The 17,127-nt window shown below is 42.9% G+C and overlaps 1 protein-coding gene across 1 annotated transcript in view; it reads left to right on the forward strand.

The window, feature by feature from the left end:
• SLC2A13 (solute carrier family 2 member 13) overlaps positions 1–7,624 on the forward strand; it is a gene marked incomplete at both ends in the record, with an annotated part of 152,533 nt that extends 144,909 nt beyond the window's left edge. Inside the window, 3 exons of the mRNA XM_082011851.1 lie at positions 5,824–5,945; positions 6,079–6,231; positions 7,398–7,624. Of these exons, the coding sequence (XP_081867977.1) occupies positions 5,824–5,945; positions 6,079–6,231; positions 7,398–7,624 (502 nt within the window). The remainder of the gene's footprint in view (positions 1–5,823; positions 5,946–6,078; positions 6,232–7,397) is intronic.
• Between the last annotated feature and the right edge of the window lie 9,503 nt (positions 7,625–17,127).

A 17,127-nucleotide genomic window follows, 5' to 3' on the forward strand; every position in this document is an offset into this window, starting at 1 on the left:
ATTAGTATAGTTGTTATCCATTGAAGTGCCCTGGTTTCTGTTCTTTGTGCAGGATATCACCCACAGCTCTATAGGTGTAACGGATAGATCCTATAGCTGGGGGCCTCAGCGTGATAAAGACTGTTTTTCAATCATGTGCAAATGCATCAGCAATCTGCTGAGGTGCAGTTTGCTTTCTTGCTGTGAACAAAACTATTTTTCCAAGTTTTTGAAGTGCATGCTCATATTTTAAAAACCCTTTGCCAGTTATAGCAGAAGACTTCAATGAGTGTCCCAAAATGCTGCTGATATTTTTATGTAATGAAGGTTAAGCAATGTCTAGCTGAATACCATGAAATTTTATGGGTATGTTTTTTCAAAGCTGCATCTGTTTGTTCTTCTCTGTTTTTTTCAGTTGCCATCATCTGGCATAAGAAGCTTCATCTGCATATTTTTAGCAACATCTGGTTTAATGGATGAGTTATTTCTCCATGTAAACTACAAAGTCAAAGCGGTAGATGCAGACTTCTCCAGAGAGGCATGGAGCTACAGTGCGTCTTCCCTGAGGCACAGAAGCCAGTAGCTAGAGACTGTGAGAAAGCTTAGGAAATATTGATTCAGACATTAGTCGGGTTTAAATTAATCTGTTCACCTTCAGGAAAGAGTTATGCCTTGCTCGATACTTCAGATAGCATCTTACCATACATATATATAAAAATGAAGCACTGAAAGGTGCAGAGAGTTTTCTTTACATCAGAATATACTGATTTATAGTGAAACTATACCTTATAGTTACACTGATTTCTATGGGTTGTGCTAATGTAACTATTTTTAATGTATATGGGTGGATTAGAGAGGCCGCTTGATGGACAGGATAGAGGTGGCTTCCAAAGTTCTCCTTAGTTATATGTCTGACTACCACTAAATTATTACAGACTTAATCTGGTACCTTGCTAAACTCTGTCCTTTAAGTAACTTACTTAAAGATAGTTAGGGGTCTGTTCAGACAACTGAGTATCTTTAGCAGAAAAAGAGGGGCTTGAAGTTGTGAGAACTAACCCAAGGGTCAAGTTCCAGATTGTTCCAGAGGATGAGTAATTGCTTGTGGATAAATAATTTTAGTTGTTCCCAAGCATCTTCCAGTGAAAACCTTTCTCAGTCCAAACAGCAGCTACTTTAAATTATGTCTGTTTGGTGTTCTGTCCTCTGACCAGGCTTCAGGTGAAAAGATGAGTCAGTAAGCTTGGCATAAATTTATATTGTTCAGTTGGATTGGCATAATACAAAAGTCAGCACTCTACACAGGAGACTTTAAAAATCTCTTTAAAGGAAATTTTTTAAGAGCCACTATATTTGTTTTACAGCAGAGACTACATTGGTAAATTGTAGGTTATCATCATCTTAATAACCCAGGCACAAAAGTCTGGCATAAGAGCAGTCCTTAAGTAGTTTTACTGTTGTTAGAACAAAGAAATGAGGCATTAGTGAAACTCTGAATTAGGTCTAAAATCTTTCTCTACCATCAGCACCTGATGTTAAAGTTTATCTCGGAGCAGAATGTGTAATTTTAAAATATGCCAGTTCTAACAAGCGTTTTAAGGACATGAATGATCACATTAGTGATTTTCTTAGAAGTAATTTGTTTCCTTAGCCTGATTTGACTTGAATTTTGACCTTTTAAGACTTTTGATGTAAATCCATTTAAGATGCTTCTGAAGGGCTTAAAAGACAATGAGAAGTCCGCAGCTTTCATATTAAAAATATATGAACTGTTCAGAATGAAACATTTAATTCCCACAAAAGCCATATCTTTAGGGCTACACAGTCCTCACTCTACAGCAAAGCAAAAATTAATGGAAATTTGAGAAGAAAATCAACTTGGTCTCTATCTTGGCCTGTGCTCACTTGCTTGTACTATGGACTCTCTAGCTGTTTCCCAATCTGTGGTTTTCAGTGTTGCGCTTGCAAATTATTCTACAGCCAAATTGGCTCAAGTATTAGGAAAATGTAGATTTATTATCAAGGAAATGGTCTCATCCTGTTTCATCCTCTTGTTATTAGCAATAACGTTTTAGACCACATACACCATCTCTTCTTTTACCTTTTTTTGTGTGCTGTATGAAGGTAATTTAAGGAGGTGGGGAGCAAAGCTTTACATCTTCTGAACTACAGACCATATCTGATAAAGGATGGGTTCTGTGATTATGAAACCAATCATATAATGCCTGTAATTTAAAAATCTACTGCTGTTCTGATTTATTTCCAGTCAGTCGAATTTTTGCATCAATTGTTGGAAGGTTAGGTTTTCACTAATTAGAATAGGCATGCGTCTTAAATTACCTGTGGAAAATATGTAATGAAAGAAACTCATGGTAAAGATTTTCAATGTAGCATTATCATGTTTTCACTTTGGCAGTAATTTCAGAGGAAATGGTGTGGTGTGTCTTCACTGTTTATAATGATACAATGATTACCCAGCATATTGGTATTTACAGACTCTTTGCACTGGTACCTGACTGCATCATTTCACTTTTAAGCCATTTACAGGGCATTTTCCTTTATGCATTTCAGCTTGTGAAGTGCTGAGTAGCTGCTCGTCCACTTTCCATCATAAATGCTGTCTTCATGCAGGACAAAATTCAGAATTTTATCTGATGGTACATTATACAGTAATTATTACTATATTTTTCAGCAAAATAATAGATCTTGTAGAAATAGTAGTGTAACAGTAGAATTAGCACAGTAACAGAGCTTGAACAAATCCCCAGCCTTGAAGGAGTGTTTTTTTTGAACGTACCCAGCACTGCAAGGTGCCAGCAAACGCAGATATCTTTGCTTTTACTCTGTGTACCATGCTGGTTTAGTACTGAAGAATAAGCAAAGCACAGTTTATTACTGCAAGGTTTCTGTTAAATCTAGTCTTGAGTGCTCTTTGTCCTGTTTCAATGCACTGAATCTGCCGCCTTGCAACAGAATTTCCTCTCAGTTACAGGCAGACAGTGGGGAATAGATGAGCTTCAGCCGTAGGAGGCTTTGGAGACATCTGGTTTTCCCTTGTATCATTTGTGTTCCACTGTGTCAAAAGTAGGACACATCTGGGGAAAGATGGTAGGTGAAGGAAACATCCAGACCTCCTGGCGGTTCGTCTGCATGAATCAGCAGGTTGGTTTGGGCTGTTGGAGATGGGTGCGAGATAATAAACCAAATATGTATTGGTAAAACCCTGGCACAGGTTGCCCAGAGAGGTGATAGATGCCCCATCCCTGGAAACATTCAAGGTCAGGTTGGACGGGGCTCTGAGCAACCTGGTCTAGTTGAAGATGTCCCTGCTCATTGCAGAGGGGTTGGACTAGATGATCTTTAAAGGCCCTTCCAACCCTATTCTATGAGTCTTTGTCTTTGTTTACAGTAGTGTTCAGAGAAAGCATGAGCCTCTTCTCTGAGGATCTGGCGGAGCAGAATGGAGACACCAATCTCAGCATCGGGATGTTTTGAAATGCTAATCAGCTTGTATTCATTACCAAACACCTGCAAATGAAGTTAGAGCAACAGCGAAAGAAGCAAAAATGGTGTGAAACTGAGCAATCTTGTGATCTCCAGCGGTACGGATGCAGAGCAGGCAGCTACGTGGGGCTGAGCGGGAGGTGGCAACAGGATCACCAGGTGTTCAGTAATTAATCTTTCAAACACCATTTCCTTAATGTGTAAGGAACGGGTGGTTTTAACGTATGTATAGTCCTCCAGCACAGTTCAGTCTTCAGTCTTCTGTATGTCTTGTACCTGGGACGTAGTTCAAACCTGATTTAACCTGCACATGGTGAGGAGTGTGTAGGATGGTAGGGAAGTATCAAGGTGGACACTAACAGGGAATGATCCATGTCTTGTGCTCATAACATAAAAAGAAATGCTGAGCTGAGCCATGAGACAGTGAAGTGACAGAAGGAGGAACCAGGGGTGATGCTTAGAAGCAAGATGAAGAAGTGGCAAGGATGGCAGCAGTACTTTTGGCTCAGAAAAGGTGAAAAATCCCTGTCATGGAAGCTGCTGGTGTCTTAGCCTGATGGGTGTTCCAGTGGCCAGGCAGTGGCTGAAGCCATGAGTCTGTTGTATCCAGGCATGAGGGAAGTATCTTTGAGAGAGATGTTCAGTTGGCCTCCTTTCCATGTGTTTTTCACAAGACTGAAAATGAATCTGTATGTGCTGGATGAGATGGGCTTTCTGGGGGACCTTGGCAAGGCAGGGCTGCGGCAGCATGGAAAGGTGCATGCCGACCTTTGCTGGCAGCACGTCAAGGTCTTGGCGTTTTTCCGGGGAGCGCTGGTACCAGCTGCTCAGACACTGCTCAGACGCAAGGTGGAACTGCAGATCTTCTGGCTTACCGCTAACAAGGTAGTGTTAGGGTTTGGCTGGGGTTTCAGACATGCGTTTTTCCAGGATTTGTTGGGTTAACATCTCTCTTTTAAGTGTATTTGGATTTTGGATTTCCAGCTGTCCTGAAATTGGGTTTGGGACTTCACAGTGATACCCTGCCTTAAATGTTGTCCTGTTGGTACATCCATGCCAGCATAAGGAAGATTTCTGTCCCAGGACTGGTTGTGGGTTGGCCAGCAGTGCTTAGCACATTCTTGTTCAGCCTGGGTCTGCTGGTCATTTCTCAGCAGGAATGTTAGAGGAGAAATGTTTTGTTGGAAGTCACTTTTGAAAGACAACTGCAGTGGTGGTAGGTCCTCTGAAATGTTTCAGGGTGTCTGTTGCTCCACCATCTCTCCACTCATTGCCCAGCTATGATTTATCACCTATTTCAGGCATCTTCATTCTGGTTTTCCTACTGTCAAGAGGGTCATGTCCTTCACGTAAGTGCTCAACTGATCTGGAAATCGTAACCCAGACAGGTGTTCAGCTCTCTGGGATCTCTTCTCTCCAAGTAAATAACACTGTTTGCATATGAAAGGGTGGTGTCCGCCTAAGTCTTCTCTCCCAAAAATACATGGTTTTTCAACTGTAGCCATTGATGTGGTTGCAGCTGAAAAATTTCTCTAGTTACAGTTAGAACTCATTGTCCCTTTAAACGAACGCTAACTTTTAAAAATAAGATTTATAACAAAAAATTAAGTTGCCAGTATTCCTTTAAAATATATTGTTGACAGTCAGATGAAAATACCTGGCTTTATACCTATTCCTAGAAATAGTTGATTTTGACATAGTCCTCAGAAGAGAGTCACTTTTTCATTCAGTAGCACAGGCACAGTTTACCTCTGGTCTGATTCTTATTTTTACTGTCTAATTAGAAATTCTGTCTTCTAAATTATTTCACTGCATAGAAAAGAAAGTATATGCCTCTTTTCCTTATAACTTCACTTCACCTTGGCACGCTCCATAGGCATTACTGATTACACCCAAACTGTGCAGCATATATTTTATCAATGACTTATGGACTAACTTCCATTTGACCTTAAATCCTTGTGTGGCACATCTTTAGCTCGGAGTCCTGCTGCTGCAGCTCTTTCTGCACTGTGCAATATTCATGTGAATGGTCTCCGTTGGCTTTGGTATGACCACTTGCATAGTAAAGACTATTCATTTGAAGATCTGTAGATATAAGACAAGTGTTTAAATTCAAGAATCTTCTTCTGGTTACTCTTCCTAAGACCAGACTTAGGGAAAAGCACATTTCTGAATGTAGAACTTAGGTCAAAGATCTTGGTAAATTTACAGACATGGAGCTTTTTCATCTTATTTTACATTTGTCAGCTTTTCATAAGGCCTTATGTGTCATGTTTATATTGAGATGTCACCCATTTCCCTGAAAATTCTTTAATACTAAGTTTTATTGTTATTTTTCAGGTGTTCAAATGAAACAGTATTCAAACAGGAAGATTTGTTCTGGGCATATAATTTCTGCCCCACTCCATACTCTTGGACAGCACTTCTGGGCCTTATTTTATACTTGGTTTTCTTTGCACCTGGTAAGCAAACATTTGTTTACGCATATAAGTTAAAAAATTGTAAAGATAAAATGTCAAATAATGAGGCTACATGTTAAATTTACTTTTCAGTCCAGCCATTAAACTGAGATTGATCTTTTTTCCTAATTCATAGGGATGGGTCCTATGCCCTGGACCGTCAATTCTGAAATTTACCCACTTTGGGCTAGAAGTATGGGAAATGCGTGTTCCTCTGGAGTCAACTGGGTTTTCAATGTGCTTGTGTCACTGACTTTTCTGCATACGGCTGAATATCTGACGTACTATGGTAAGAAACAGTATGCATCCGTGTGTGCAGTACCACCATTGGCACATAGATTTTCTGTTGATTCTGGGTCGCTCAGTTGGTTTTGCTATGAAATGTCAACTGTGAATGCAGTGTTCTCAACCCACCGTGGTTTAGTAAGACTACAGACCTGATGTGACCTGCCTGGATCATAGAGTTTGGTCCAGCTTTCATAAGAAACATTTCTTTCTAGCCTTAACTGAGAACCTAGACAGTTGAATAAAACAGGAAGGCTGGGAAAAAAACACTTTTGATTTGGTGAAATATGCTGATTCCTTCTTAAGGAGACAGCATCCACAATTTTCCAGTTTATGATGGCATCCAAGGCTAATATCAGATGGTCCTTGCAGAAATAGCTGTGTAAGATGCTACTGCCCCACTCCCAGCTGTTGATTAAGTCCTGTTTGCTGGAGCCTGCGGAGAGTTTGTCAGATTACTGCTCAGCCACTCCAGTACAAGTCCTTTAAATTACATTAAGCTGCTAGGGAGTTGTTGTGACCTTCGTATTAATTACTAATACAGAGCCCTTCAGCTCTACTTGTCATTCCTTTGAGTCATCAGGCCAGAAACACATGGCAGGTACCTTCTAACACATTCCTTTGGTACCTTCTCTGCCCCCCTAGGTAAGGTGGGTGGCAGGGGGGGATGAGCTTTTTCTCACTGCTAATTGTCTCTGCAGAGGACTGTTAAGTCATAGTTAGGTGTAAGAGTCACAAGCATTATTTTAATCCAGACTATTTATTTTTTGTTAAACTTTCTTATTCTGAGGGGTTGTCTTTGTATGTCCTTTGCTGCTAAGATAAACTAAGCAAGTTCTTGTCTTGTGTATCTGCTTTTTTTGTTGGATATACAACCATTTAATTGCTATTTAACAGCAGAATGACTTGTCCAAAAAAGATGTGTATTATCTTCCACATGAAACAAAATTGTTTTTGTTAATTTACTCCATTGTGGAGTGATGCAATAAAGCAGCCTTCTCCTACACCCACAGCCCCGCAGCTTGTTATTTTAATGCTGCTGCCCCAGCCATTGCTTTTACGCACTCCTTTGATACCTGGAGCCTGCTGCTTGTGTTGCTCCCTCTGCTCTGGAGCAGAGAAGGGACGGGAACTTCTGTAACCGACTGGGCATATTGTTCTACATTGCAGGAGCCTTCTTCCTCTACGCAGGGTTTGCTGGCTTGGGACTGCTTTTCATCTACGGCTGCCTTCCTGAGACTAAAGGGAAAAAACTAGAGGAAATTGAATCTTTGTTTGAAAACAGGCTATGTACATGTGGTATATCAGATTCTGATGAAGGGAGGTATATCGAGTATATTCGGGTGAAGGGAAGTAATTACCATCTTTCTGACAATGATGCTTCTGATGTGGAATAATTTTCAGCTGCTGATGTATTTAATCATTTAAAAGCCTTCTGGGAGAAAAGCAGCTCTCTGATGACCTCACTGCCCTGCTTCTGGTCTGGTTCTCCTTTATACTGTCTAGTTAAAAATGCCTTCACGTTCAAAAATGCTCCATTGGGGAGGAAATTCAATATGCTACTGTTTTCTTGGTCCCTAAAAGCAATGGCTTCCAAAAGAGATTGAATTCCACAGTAGCGTGAATTCACCAAGTGTGCGTGACACTGCACCATCCCAAGGTATATAGTAGGATGCACTATACCAGAGGAATACAGAAGGCTGTCCTAGATGGTCAGTGGTTGTCCTTATCTTCAATACTGACAAAAGAGAAAATAATAGAGTAGCTAATCAGAAAGCAGCCGACATCTGTCAGATCCCCATCCCATAGCAGCCTAGCAAATAGCTCTGCTGTGCAGTACAACGAATGATGAATGCATACGCTGCTGTAACAGTAGCCATTTAAAAGGTTTAACTGATGAGGAAAATACAATATCTGCTATGTCTATCAGAGGGAACATTTCCCAAATTTTCCCTAAGAGAATTTCCTTTTTTATTTATTTGAGATAACAAGTAGAGACCCATACTCACCTGGGTGGAGGTTCACTAGGGTGGCATACGTCTGTGATACACCAGGTTGTCTAGCCACTGCTGCTCTTGAGTACACACTACGGTCAGGAGTTGGTGCTTGTGACAGAAACTGCCAAAATTAACTACCTGACAGCAGGGAAGCAGAACGAAGTATGTGGCCACACATGCAAATGAACTGGTGTGTATTGCTAGATACAACGTAGAGGCTTCAGTTAGTTGAGAAAAGATTATTTTTGTTTTCCTTTTTTGCATTTGAACGTTTGGGTTCGTGCCTACTTTTGAACACAAAATATCATGAGCTAAAAGAAAGAAAAGGAGGAGGGAAGTTTTGTGCTGCTGAATGCACAGTGTTCATCCCTCCTGTGCCTTTTGCATGTGAATAATCCTACTGCTTTCAGTTTATCTTCCTGTGTGCAGAGTAAATGAATCCCAGTGCATTTTTCCTTCAAATGTCCTTAGTCAACCAGTGTCTTGCTGGATCTAAAGAGAAATATTAGCAATGGGGAGAAGCCTACATCTCCTTAATTGCCTTACTGAAGCATTGCAAAATTGTCAAGAAAATGTCAGGCACAAAAATCAACTTGGCTACCTTGAGCATGGTAATGAAAATATGAACGGTATTTTATTCACCTGCCATGATTGCTTGCCTTGGCAAATTGAATTTTATGCAGCTACGTAAAAATACTACGTTATTTTCCCTTTCCCTGCCTTCACTGCTTTAAGTCTTCAGAGATACGAGTTTGAAAGCAGCAACAATTCAAATTCTTATCTTTGAAACATTTGCTTCATGAAAGAATGTGGAAAACCTCTTCTGCCTGTGGGCTGCCCCCATTTCTTTGGTAAAAATACATTTTTTTCATTGTGTAAAGATTACAGAAATTGCTGGGTTCATTAGCTTTTATAGATTTGCTTTGTGGGCTTTTCTTGGGTTGAAAAATATTTTGAATGTAGAAGTACTATCAAAAGTGAAACTGGACATTTGTTACTAAGTTACTTTTATTGAACGATATGTGGGGTTTTGTCGTTTTAAAGAAGTCTGCCATTATGCTATCTGATCTTCTGCAGGGGCATTTCTTACTCTCCAATTATTGACCTTCAGCAATTGGGTGGCTTTTGCATAATTTTTTTTACTTCATTAATCAAAGAAAAATTTTTGGAAAGAAAACATTTTTAAAGCATCCTTCTGTGACTTGACTGGGGCTAAAAGGGGAAAGCATAGCAGACAGAGGGAATTTCAAAAAACGAATTATTGCGAAGAGTGACCCAACCTTGATCATCTCCTTTGTGCGGTGAGAGGGCACCTTCCATCTTGCCTCCCCTTTAAGCACACAATATTTTTATGCTTGAAAGCACCAGCTGTGGAAAATGCTCAGCTCTCCAGACCTGCCTACCAATGCAGCCACTGCGGGATGTCTCCGTTAGGCTGTCACTTCTTTGAAGCCTTCACTGAAGGTGCAGAACCTGGGATGAGAAAAAGGGATAGTAGGCACAGATGAGAACCAAATAGTTTTAAGGGCAAATGGATTTCTTCCTGAAATAAAAAAAATGTGTGTTTGAAGACCCTTACTCAGAACAGTTTTGTTACCCAGAACAGCGTGTGAATAGGTGTGTAATGCCCAACATGTGCTTGATAGGTTTAAGTGGGTATTTACTGGCTTTTGAGAATGGGGACTTAGGGCTCTGATTCCCCCAAAAGCATAAACCCACGCTCACTGTAACACCTGAACATCCCCTTGCTTGACGTGTTTTGCTGGAGCGGGGTATAAGCCAGGGAGGGTGTCCCTGCGCCAGCACGGTGTCCGTGCTGACCTCGTGCTTTGTTGCAGTTGTGTCTGCAGGTAGAGGAAACTGCTGCATTTATTGGGCATAAAGAAAGCGAACTCACTGGAAAGATCGCTGTCACAAGATCAGCCTCCTCTGTTTTGCACCGTGCTGGGGCTTTTTAGCAGCAGAAGACCATCTCTCTCTGCCAGCCTTGTTTCATGGACGTTCTCAAAAGTGGCACCCAGTTGCGTACTGCACTGGGCTTCGTTTCTCACACAACCGGTTCGATCTTCCTGAAAGCAGTTTTCTGAAGGTTTGCATACCATGCCCTTTTCCTCGAGACAAAACAATTGACATGTGCATTTTATTCATCATTGCTACTGGCTATGAGGGTACAAAATATATCGACTTCTTTATTGTCACTCCCCCTTCCCCGCCTGCAGAGTGTTGGGTTTAAGTCTTCCTTTTAGGGTTGCTTTACACCAAGATAACATTCCATGCCTTAGAAACACTGAACCTAGTTCCAAACATCATATGTAATAAAAATGAGATCAAATACTTGAAATTAATCTTACGCAATTAGGGTTTTATTTTCAGAATCTGTGAACATTTGTAATGTATGAAGATAATTAAATAAATGTTTCTATTTTGCAAAGTTTTTTTATATTTGTGCATATCTTAAGAGATTTTTGCTAAGTCTTAAGAGATTTAGACTTAGCAATTCCAGATAAAAGAACAAAAATACAGTGTAGCTGAATAATTTCTTATGACAAGATTTTAGTTTATGAAGTAGCATAAATAGTATGTCTAAGGACAGTATCATTTTACTGAAAGCTTTCTGCAGAAGATGTGAAATCATTTCTTCACAAGGACTGCGCTCTTAATTCAGGTATTCTGTGCGTCAGGAATGCTAGAGTAATAACCACTGGTAGAGTTGGGCATATTGATTATAGACAACAATTTGAGTTATTTTAATTCTGATTAATCTACTGACTCTACATGTTTTGATCTAGCAGGAAGTATAAAAGAAACAAGTCTTGATGCATTTTTAAACGTTTTAAATTTAATTCACATTAATTCACATATAGTAGTTTGTTCAACATCTTGAAATTCAAGTGTTGGGGAGGGTTGAGATTATTTGCCGATCTTTTTTTCCCCTTGTGTCGTGGTTTAGCCCCTGCTGGCAACTAAGCACCACGCAGCCGCTCGCTCACTCTCCCTCCCACAGTGGGACGGGGGAGAGAATTAGGAAAAACCTCGTGGGTTGAGATAAACACGGTTTAATAGGACAGAAAGAAAGAAGGGAACAATAATGATAATAGCAACAAAGGAATGTACAAGAACAAGTGAGGCCCAATACAGAAATTGCTCACCACCCCGTGATCGACAGCCCGTCCCCGAGCAGCGATTTCCACCCCCCCGGCCAACTCCAGTTTATGTACTGGGCATGACGTCGGATGGTATGGAATATCTCTTTGGGCAGCCTGGGTCAGCTGTCCCGGCTGTGTCCCCTCCCAGCTCCCCGTGCACCCCCAGCCTGCTCGCTGGCAGCCCAGCACAAGAAGCTGGACTGTCCTTGACAGCTCAGCAACAACCCAAAACATCAGCACATTATCAACAGTTCCTCATCCCAAATCCAAAACACAGTCTCACACTAGCTTCTGTGAGGAAAACCAGCTCTATCCTGGCTGAAACCAGGACACTTGTCACTTTGTTGATAAAAATCATCTTTTAACAAGAGTAGCAAACCTGTTTGGAAAATAGACATAGAAACGAAGCCAGGCCCCAGGACTCATTTGGAAGGCTGAAGTTGGGTTGCTACACATGCACCTTAGCAATGACTATGACAGTGATATCTACCTTGTGACAGCCCTGTCAGAAATTTTGGGACAAGAGAGGATACATCCCAAGGATCATTGTTCCAGTGCCAACTTCTTTTTGCATCAGCTGGTAAATGCAGCAATTCACTGGTGTGGGAGTTAGGGTCAGGAGGGGAGAAGAAAGAATGGATGCATTGAAAGCCCAAAGAAGTCATGTTTCAGTAGAGACGGGTGTCATAGCCAAGAGGAGCAGTCTCTGACTTCTCTGCCACGTGGGAGAAGGGTGGTGGGACCAAGGGGCTGTGCTTGGTCCTGTGGGTGGGAAGGGGGGCTGGCAGACTAAGGGGGAAGAAGCACACACGTGCTCCTCTCCCGTGCCCACACAGAGGTGAGGACATGGCAACAGAGTTCGCAAAGCTAGTACTTTTTTCCTCGGTGAAATCTCTTTTGCCCTTCTTAGTCACTTGGGTTGAGCACTGGGGAGAGGTTTTGATTTTCAGGGGCTGCTACAGGCCCTGAGCGAGGGCCTTTCCTTCGACCATGAGGGTGTTGGGTGCAGTTCCACAGGCACGCCGTGGGCGAATGAAAGACAGACCCTGTGCTTCTCAGCTTTATCCCAGCTTTCTACTTCTCCATGTCAACGCTCTTCTAACACGGTCTTCTTGAAATTTTACTTGTACTTGCGTAAGAGACTTTGTTAGCTGAACAGCACTACGCGAGAAAGAGGCAGAGTCTTCACAGCATAGAGAGATCCCAGGGTAGAAATCAAGGCAGAAGAGACAGTTCTGCAAAGCACTTTAACAAGTAAGGTATTTGTGCACTTTTTTCTGAGAGAGTCAAGCTAACCAGACCCATTCCTCTGCATTGGGAAGAAAATTGAGCTTTGTGTACCAGGCCAGAAGCAGATAATGCCACAATATGTGCTTTATGGCAAAATGTGTTTTTATTGCGGGTAACATTTACAGCTTACATGTAGCTACTGCCTATAAAGTGACTCAATCGTTCTCTGGATTTTAACAAGTCACATTTTTGTGCAGAAATCTTAGTGGTTTTCTATCGATCTTCATCGCCTTGTGTACAGTACAGTTAAGCATAATCCACAAAGTGGTCTAGGTTGTGGCAGTGTTACAAATGTCAGCACAGTAAAATCTAGGTGAACATTGTTAAAGAGATATTGTTGTTTGTGATACTGGGGGTTAAAACTCCTTAAAGGCACCTATATATAGATTTTAAAAGTCTGGGAAAAAATGGCAGTTCTTATCTATTTTGTGTATGTTTTCATATAGAGAAGGAGTTTTTTATGTGCCAATAACCATCACTGTGGTGTTTTGTAAATGGGTGTTAATGGTGTTCCAAAGTTCTGTATATGAGAATATACTTTAGCCACAATGACCTGTTAGTGTGAACCAGCGGCATGTTTTTAATCTCACACCTCTCACCAGAGGTGCTCACTCATCGCCTTCAGTAGAGCTCACTCACACCAGGGGAAGTTTGACCAGCATCAGGCCTCAAGAACACAGTTTATCTAAATCCCTGCTTTTTCACATCGTCCCTAGACAGTATGTTACATGTGAATGATCTGGCACGTGTAATTATAGAGCTTCAACTCTGGTTCGGTTACACTCCTCGATTCTGTTGCGATACAATTTGTCAAAATTTCGTTTGACCTTTCATCACAGTTATATAAATAAGGGGCGCACTGATTAATTGTGAATAACGTCCACCTATTTCTAAAGGAAACATCAGTTTCTGAAGCGTTAAAAGAAAGGCAAATTTCTCTTGCTGCCTTAAACATTACATGGACTTTGGAGAGGACTGAATGTACGACCATCATTGTGACTTCTGCAGGAGAAGCTTTGTGGATCCTCAGCAGGTGTGAAACGAGATGGTTGTGTGGTGCTGGGATGCTGCGTCACACCGCAGGCCCTGCCTCGGGCACGCCTGCCATCTGTTCGATTTCAAGTGTTCGAGGAGTCCCCGTGGACTCGATAGGGTTATTCGTATGCGTGATATTTCCCATGTGCTCAGTGTCCTGCTGGTCCAGGGCATTGCTGGGAAGTGGCACGAGTCACGTCTCTGTTTTCCGTCATGAATCTCACACCCCTGCAAAACCGTTAACCGGATCTTTCTGTGACAAATTCTACATAGAAGATTTGAGACATTAATGGAGACCAAATTGAGAGTAATTACGTCCGTGTTGAATAATAACGTGCACATGGTGCCATCAGGCATAGTGTAATCCCTGGGTGCGCGTTACGGTATTCAGTACAAAACAGGTTTTGGCAAAATTCATTGTTGGGTTGTCCAAGTTATTTCTTAACATGTCAAACATGTGCCATTTCCTTTTGCAACCAGTCAAGCCTATAATGTATGAAAGTGTTGTACATTTTCTGAAACTTAAGTGATGTAAAATTATTTAATTGACTTCTGTTCTGATTGCTTTAATGAAGTTTGGTCTTTACATAAAAATAAATATCTTCAAAGAATTGTCAGTGCCACAAGTGTAAATGAACAAAATAAAAGGTGAGATACTTAATTACAGCATCTTTCTCAGGGTTTCCTTTGTTCTGGTATTCGGGTCGCTTTTTAGAGTTGCAAAATTGCAATCCTCAGCAAAATGAGCTAAAATAGCCCATGGGCTTGCCTGAAATAATAAGTGAGGAATATGATCAGGGTGGTTCTAAATAATATGTTTTAAACCAGAGAGTGTTTCTGTGATGATGGCACACCAGACGAGTGTCCCTGCCTTCCTGGAGGATTTGTTTGAAGAGCTGAACGCAGCTACACAGAGCTGCCGACTGTCCTGATGTCCCCCCAGGGGTTTTCAGTGTCCCCTGCCCAAACACAGGCCAGTTTTCTGACAGCAATTTATACCTTCAGACTTGATTATCGACTGGGGAAAGGGCAGAAGTTGCTATTTTCTAACGGGGAAATGTCGTAACTCTGTGTTTTATGAAGAAAATTGCTTAAACTGGTTGGATGATGAATGAAGAGCAGCAGGACTGTGGCCGTGCCGTGATGGGGGGCTGCCCTGACTGTGCTCCTCCGTGCGGCAGAGCAATCGCACCTGCTAAGACCGGGTGGAAATGGGTCCTGTTACTTCTACCGACCGCAGGGACCATGATCGCACCCTTGCAGGATCGAGAGTCACATCCGACAGGGCTGTAGCCTTCTGGTCAGGGATGCAGAGAGATGACAGCCAGCGGCACTACAGCCGATGGGGAGATGCTGGCAGCGGGAGGCTGCTCGGCAAACCTGTATCTGTGGTGGAGCTTATCTCTGGGAGGGAAGAGGGGAAGCTAATCAGGCTGCACTGACAGGTTATCTTTTTAGGTTTCTGGCTGATAGTGCTTATAAAGGTGATGAGTGGCTGCAGTTCAGATTACTTGTCACCAAAACCGCACGGCAGCTTTGTGGGATAATGAAAAGCTGGTGGCTCCGCTGTCAGACGCTCAATTTTTTTCCCTTCTCCCATTCCCCTCTGCGCCAGCTACTATCACAAAACAGCTACAGATGGACTGATTTCTGCCGAATGGACTGCCATCTGCAGAACTGAACTGCAGGCAGTAGCAGTACTTGCCCCCAGATTTTTGTGAGCATTTTCAGGATCAGACACCTCAGGCGTCTGGGCTGGGAGCTGCTGCATCCAAACCAAAGTCACCCTTACAGTCCTGCACGGCCTTTGCTTCGTGCTTTCTTTAAAGGCTGCTACAGTTTGTAGGAAGTAAGTGGAGAAGCTGAAGGTAAGCTTGAACAAAAAGTCCCTTTCCTCTATCTCAGCAGTCCTCTGCTGAGTTGTGCTGAGCTGGTTGTGAAAAGACCTGAAGAGACCTGCCAGTGGTCATCCCCTGAGCTGGCGTCCCTCCAGCCACCCCCTGCCCACACAGAGCTCCCTGCAAGGACGTACTCGGGCTCTTCAGCTGCTGTGGTTTCACTTCCAGCACACTCGCTTGACCCAGAATAAATGGCATCTCAATCCTTATTCTGATGGATAAGGATTCAACCTATTCAACCCGTCAAGCAACCAGCTGAAAGAGAGATGGAAATAGTCACGTGCATTTGCCGTAAGCAGTTCCACCAGTCCCATTGTGGGGCTGTTCATTAGCTGGTCTCCAGGGCAGGTTTTCACTCGCTTGTTCAACACCCCTTGCCTACCCAGTCCCTGTGCGTGTGTGCAATTAATAGAGAAGCTCTGCACAGAGCTGAAACTTGGAAAGCTTTTGCCTTTTGAGAGTTGACTGCAGGACTACCAGAAATATTTTCTGCATCTTGATTTTGGTAGAAAAAAGGCAACAAATCCCCTCTGAGACCTCCAGAGGGAGGTGGGGCTTTTGGTTGGTTAGAAGGTTTTTAGATCTTTGAGTCTGGGTTTCAGGAGGATACAAGCATCCATCTGTTTTTCACATGAGTGAGACCTCTGCCATAGCTAGCACGCTCTGATTTTGGGTACTTTGATATCACATGAAAGCTCTAATGGAATCCATAATGCTGAGAAAAAAAGCAGGGCATCTTACACAGAGCAGTAAGATGTATATTGTATGAAGGAAGAAGGAGGAGCATGCATCTGAAATGACCAGCCCACAGTCTTAGATGTTAAGATCATCACCACGCAGGGGATGGGCTTAGGTGCATTTTACTGCAACAAGAAACGGAGTCAGGGAGATTAAAATCTTCCAAGCAAACACTATTCCACGGGCCCATCCCTGTCGGAAAGGGAGTTCACGTGCTTGCTTAAATTTCATCAAAAGTGGTGAAAGGGGGATGGAGAGGTGGGGAGGGTCCGTGCCTGAAGGAGCAGTGGGGCCTGGGAGAGGTGGTTGGAGACGCACAGCAGTTTGAGGGCAGAGGGGGCTGGATTAGCTAAACTTTGTAATGAAGATGATACGTGGAACTGAGCTTGGAGCAGGTTGCCAAGGAAACACGGGCAGAAAGAGCACGGAGCAAATCCCTAGCAGGGGCTGGAGGAAGAAAGCAGGGCAGAAGGTATGGGGGATGGTTAGTGAGGTGAGCGTGGGGACATGGCGCCTCTGCCAGACCCTGGCACGGTGGCAGGGGACACCGTCAAACCATCCCGGGTGGAGGAAGCGAAGACAGAAGGTGGGCGCTGGGCTGAGCGTGCAGCAGCTTCTGCCCGAGCACCTCGGCGTGGACCGCAGCACCTGAGCAAGCGGGGACGCAGCGTCGCTTTCCAGAGCAAGTCCCTCCGTGCCGACCGGGCTCTAAGTGAGAAGGGAGCCAGGTATCTCACCCTGCGAACCAGTGATGCTTGTTCGCTGTCCCCTTCCTTCCCTCTGAGGGCAGGAGGAC

This window comes from Phaethon aethereus (genome assembly GCF_964289735.1).
Source record: "Phaethon aethereus genome assembly, chromosome: 1".
Lineage (NCBI taxonomy): Eukaryota > Metazoa > Chordata > Aves > Phaethontiformes > Phaethontidae > Phaethon > Phaethon aethereus.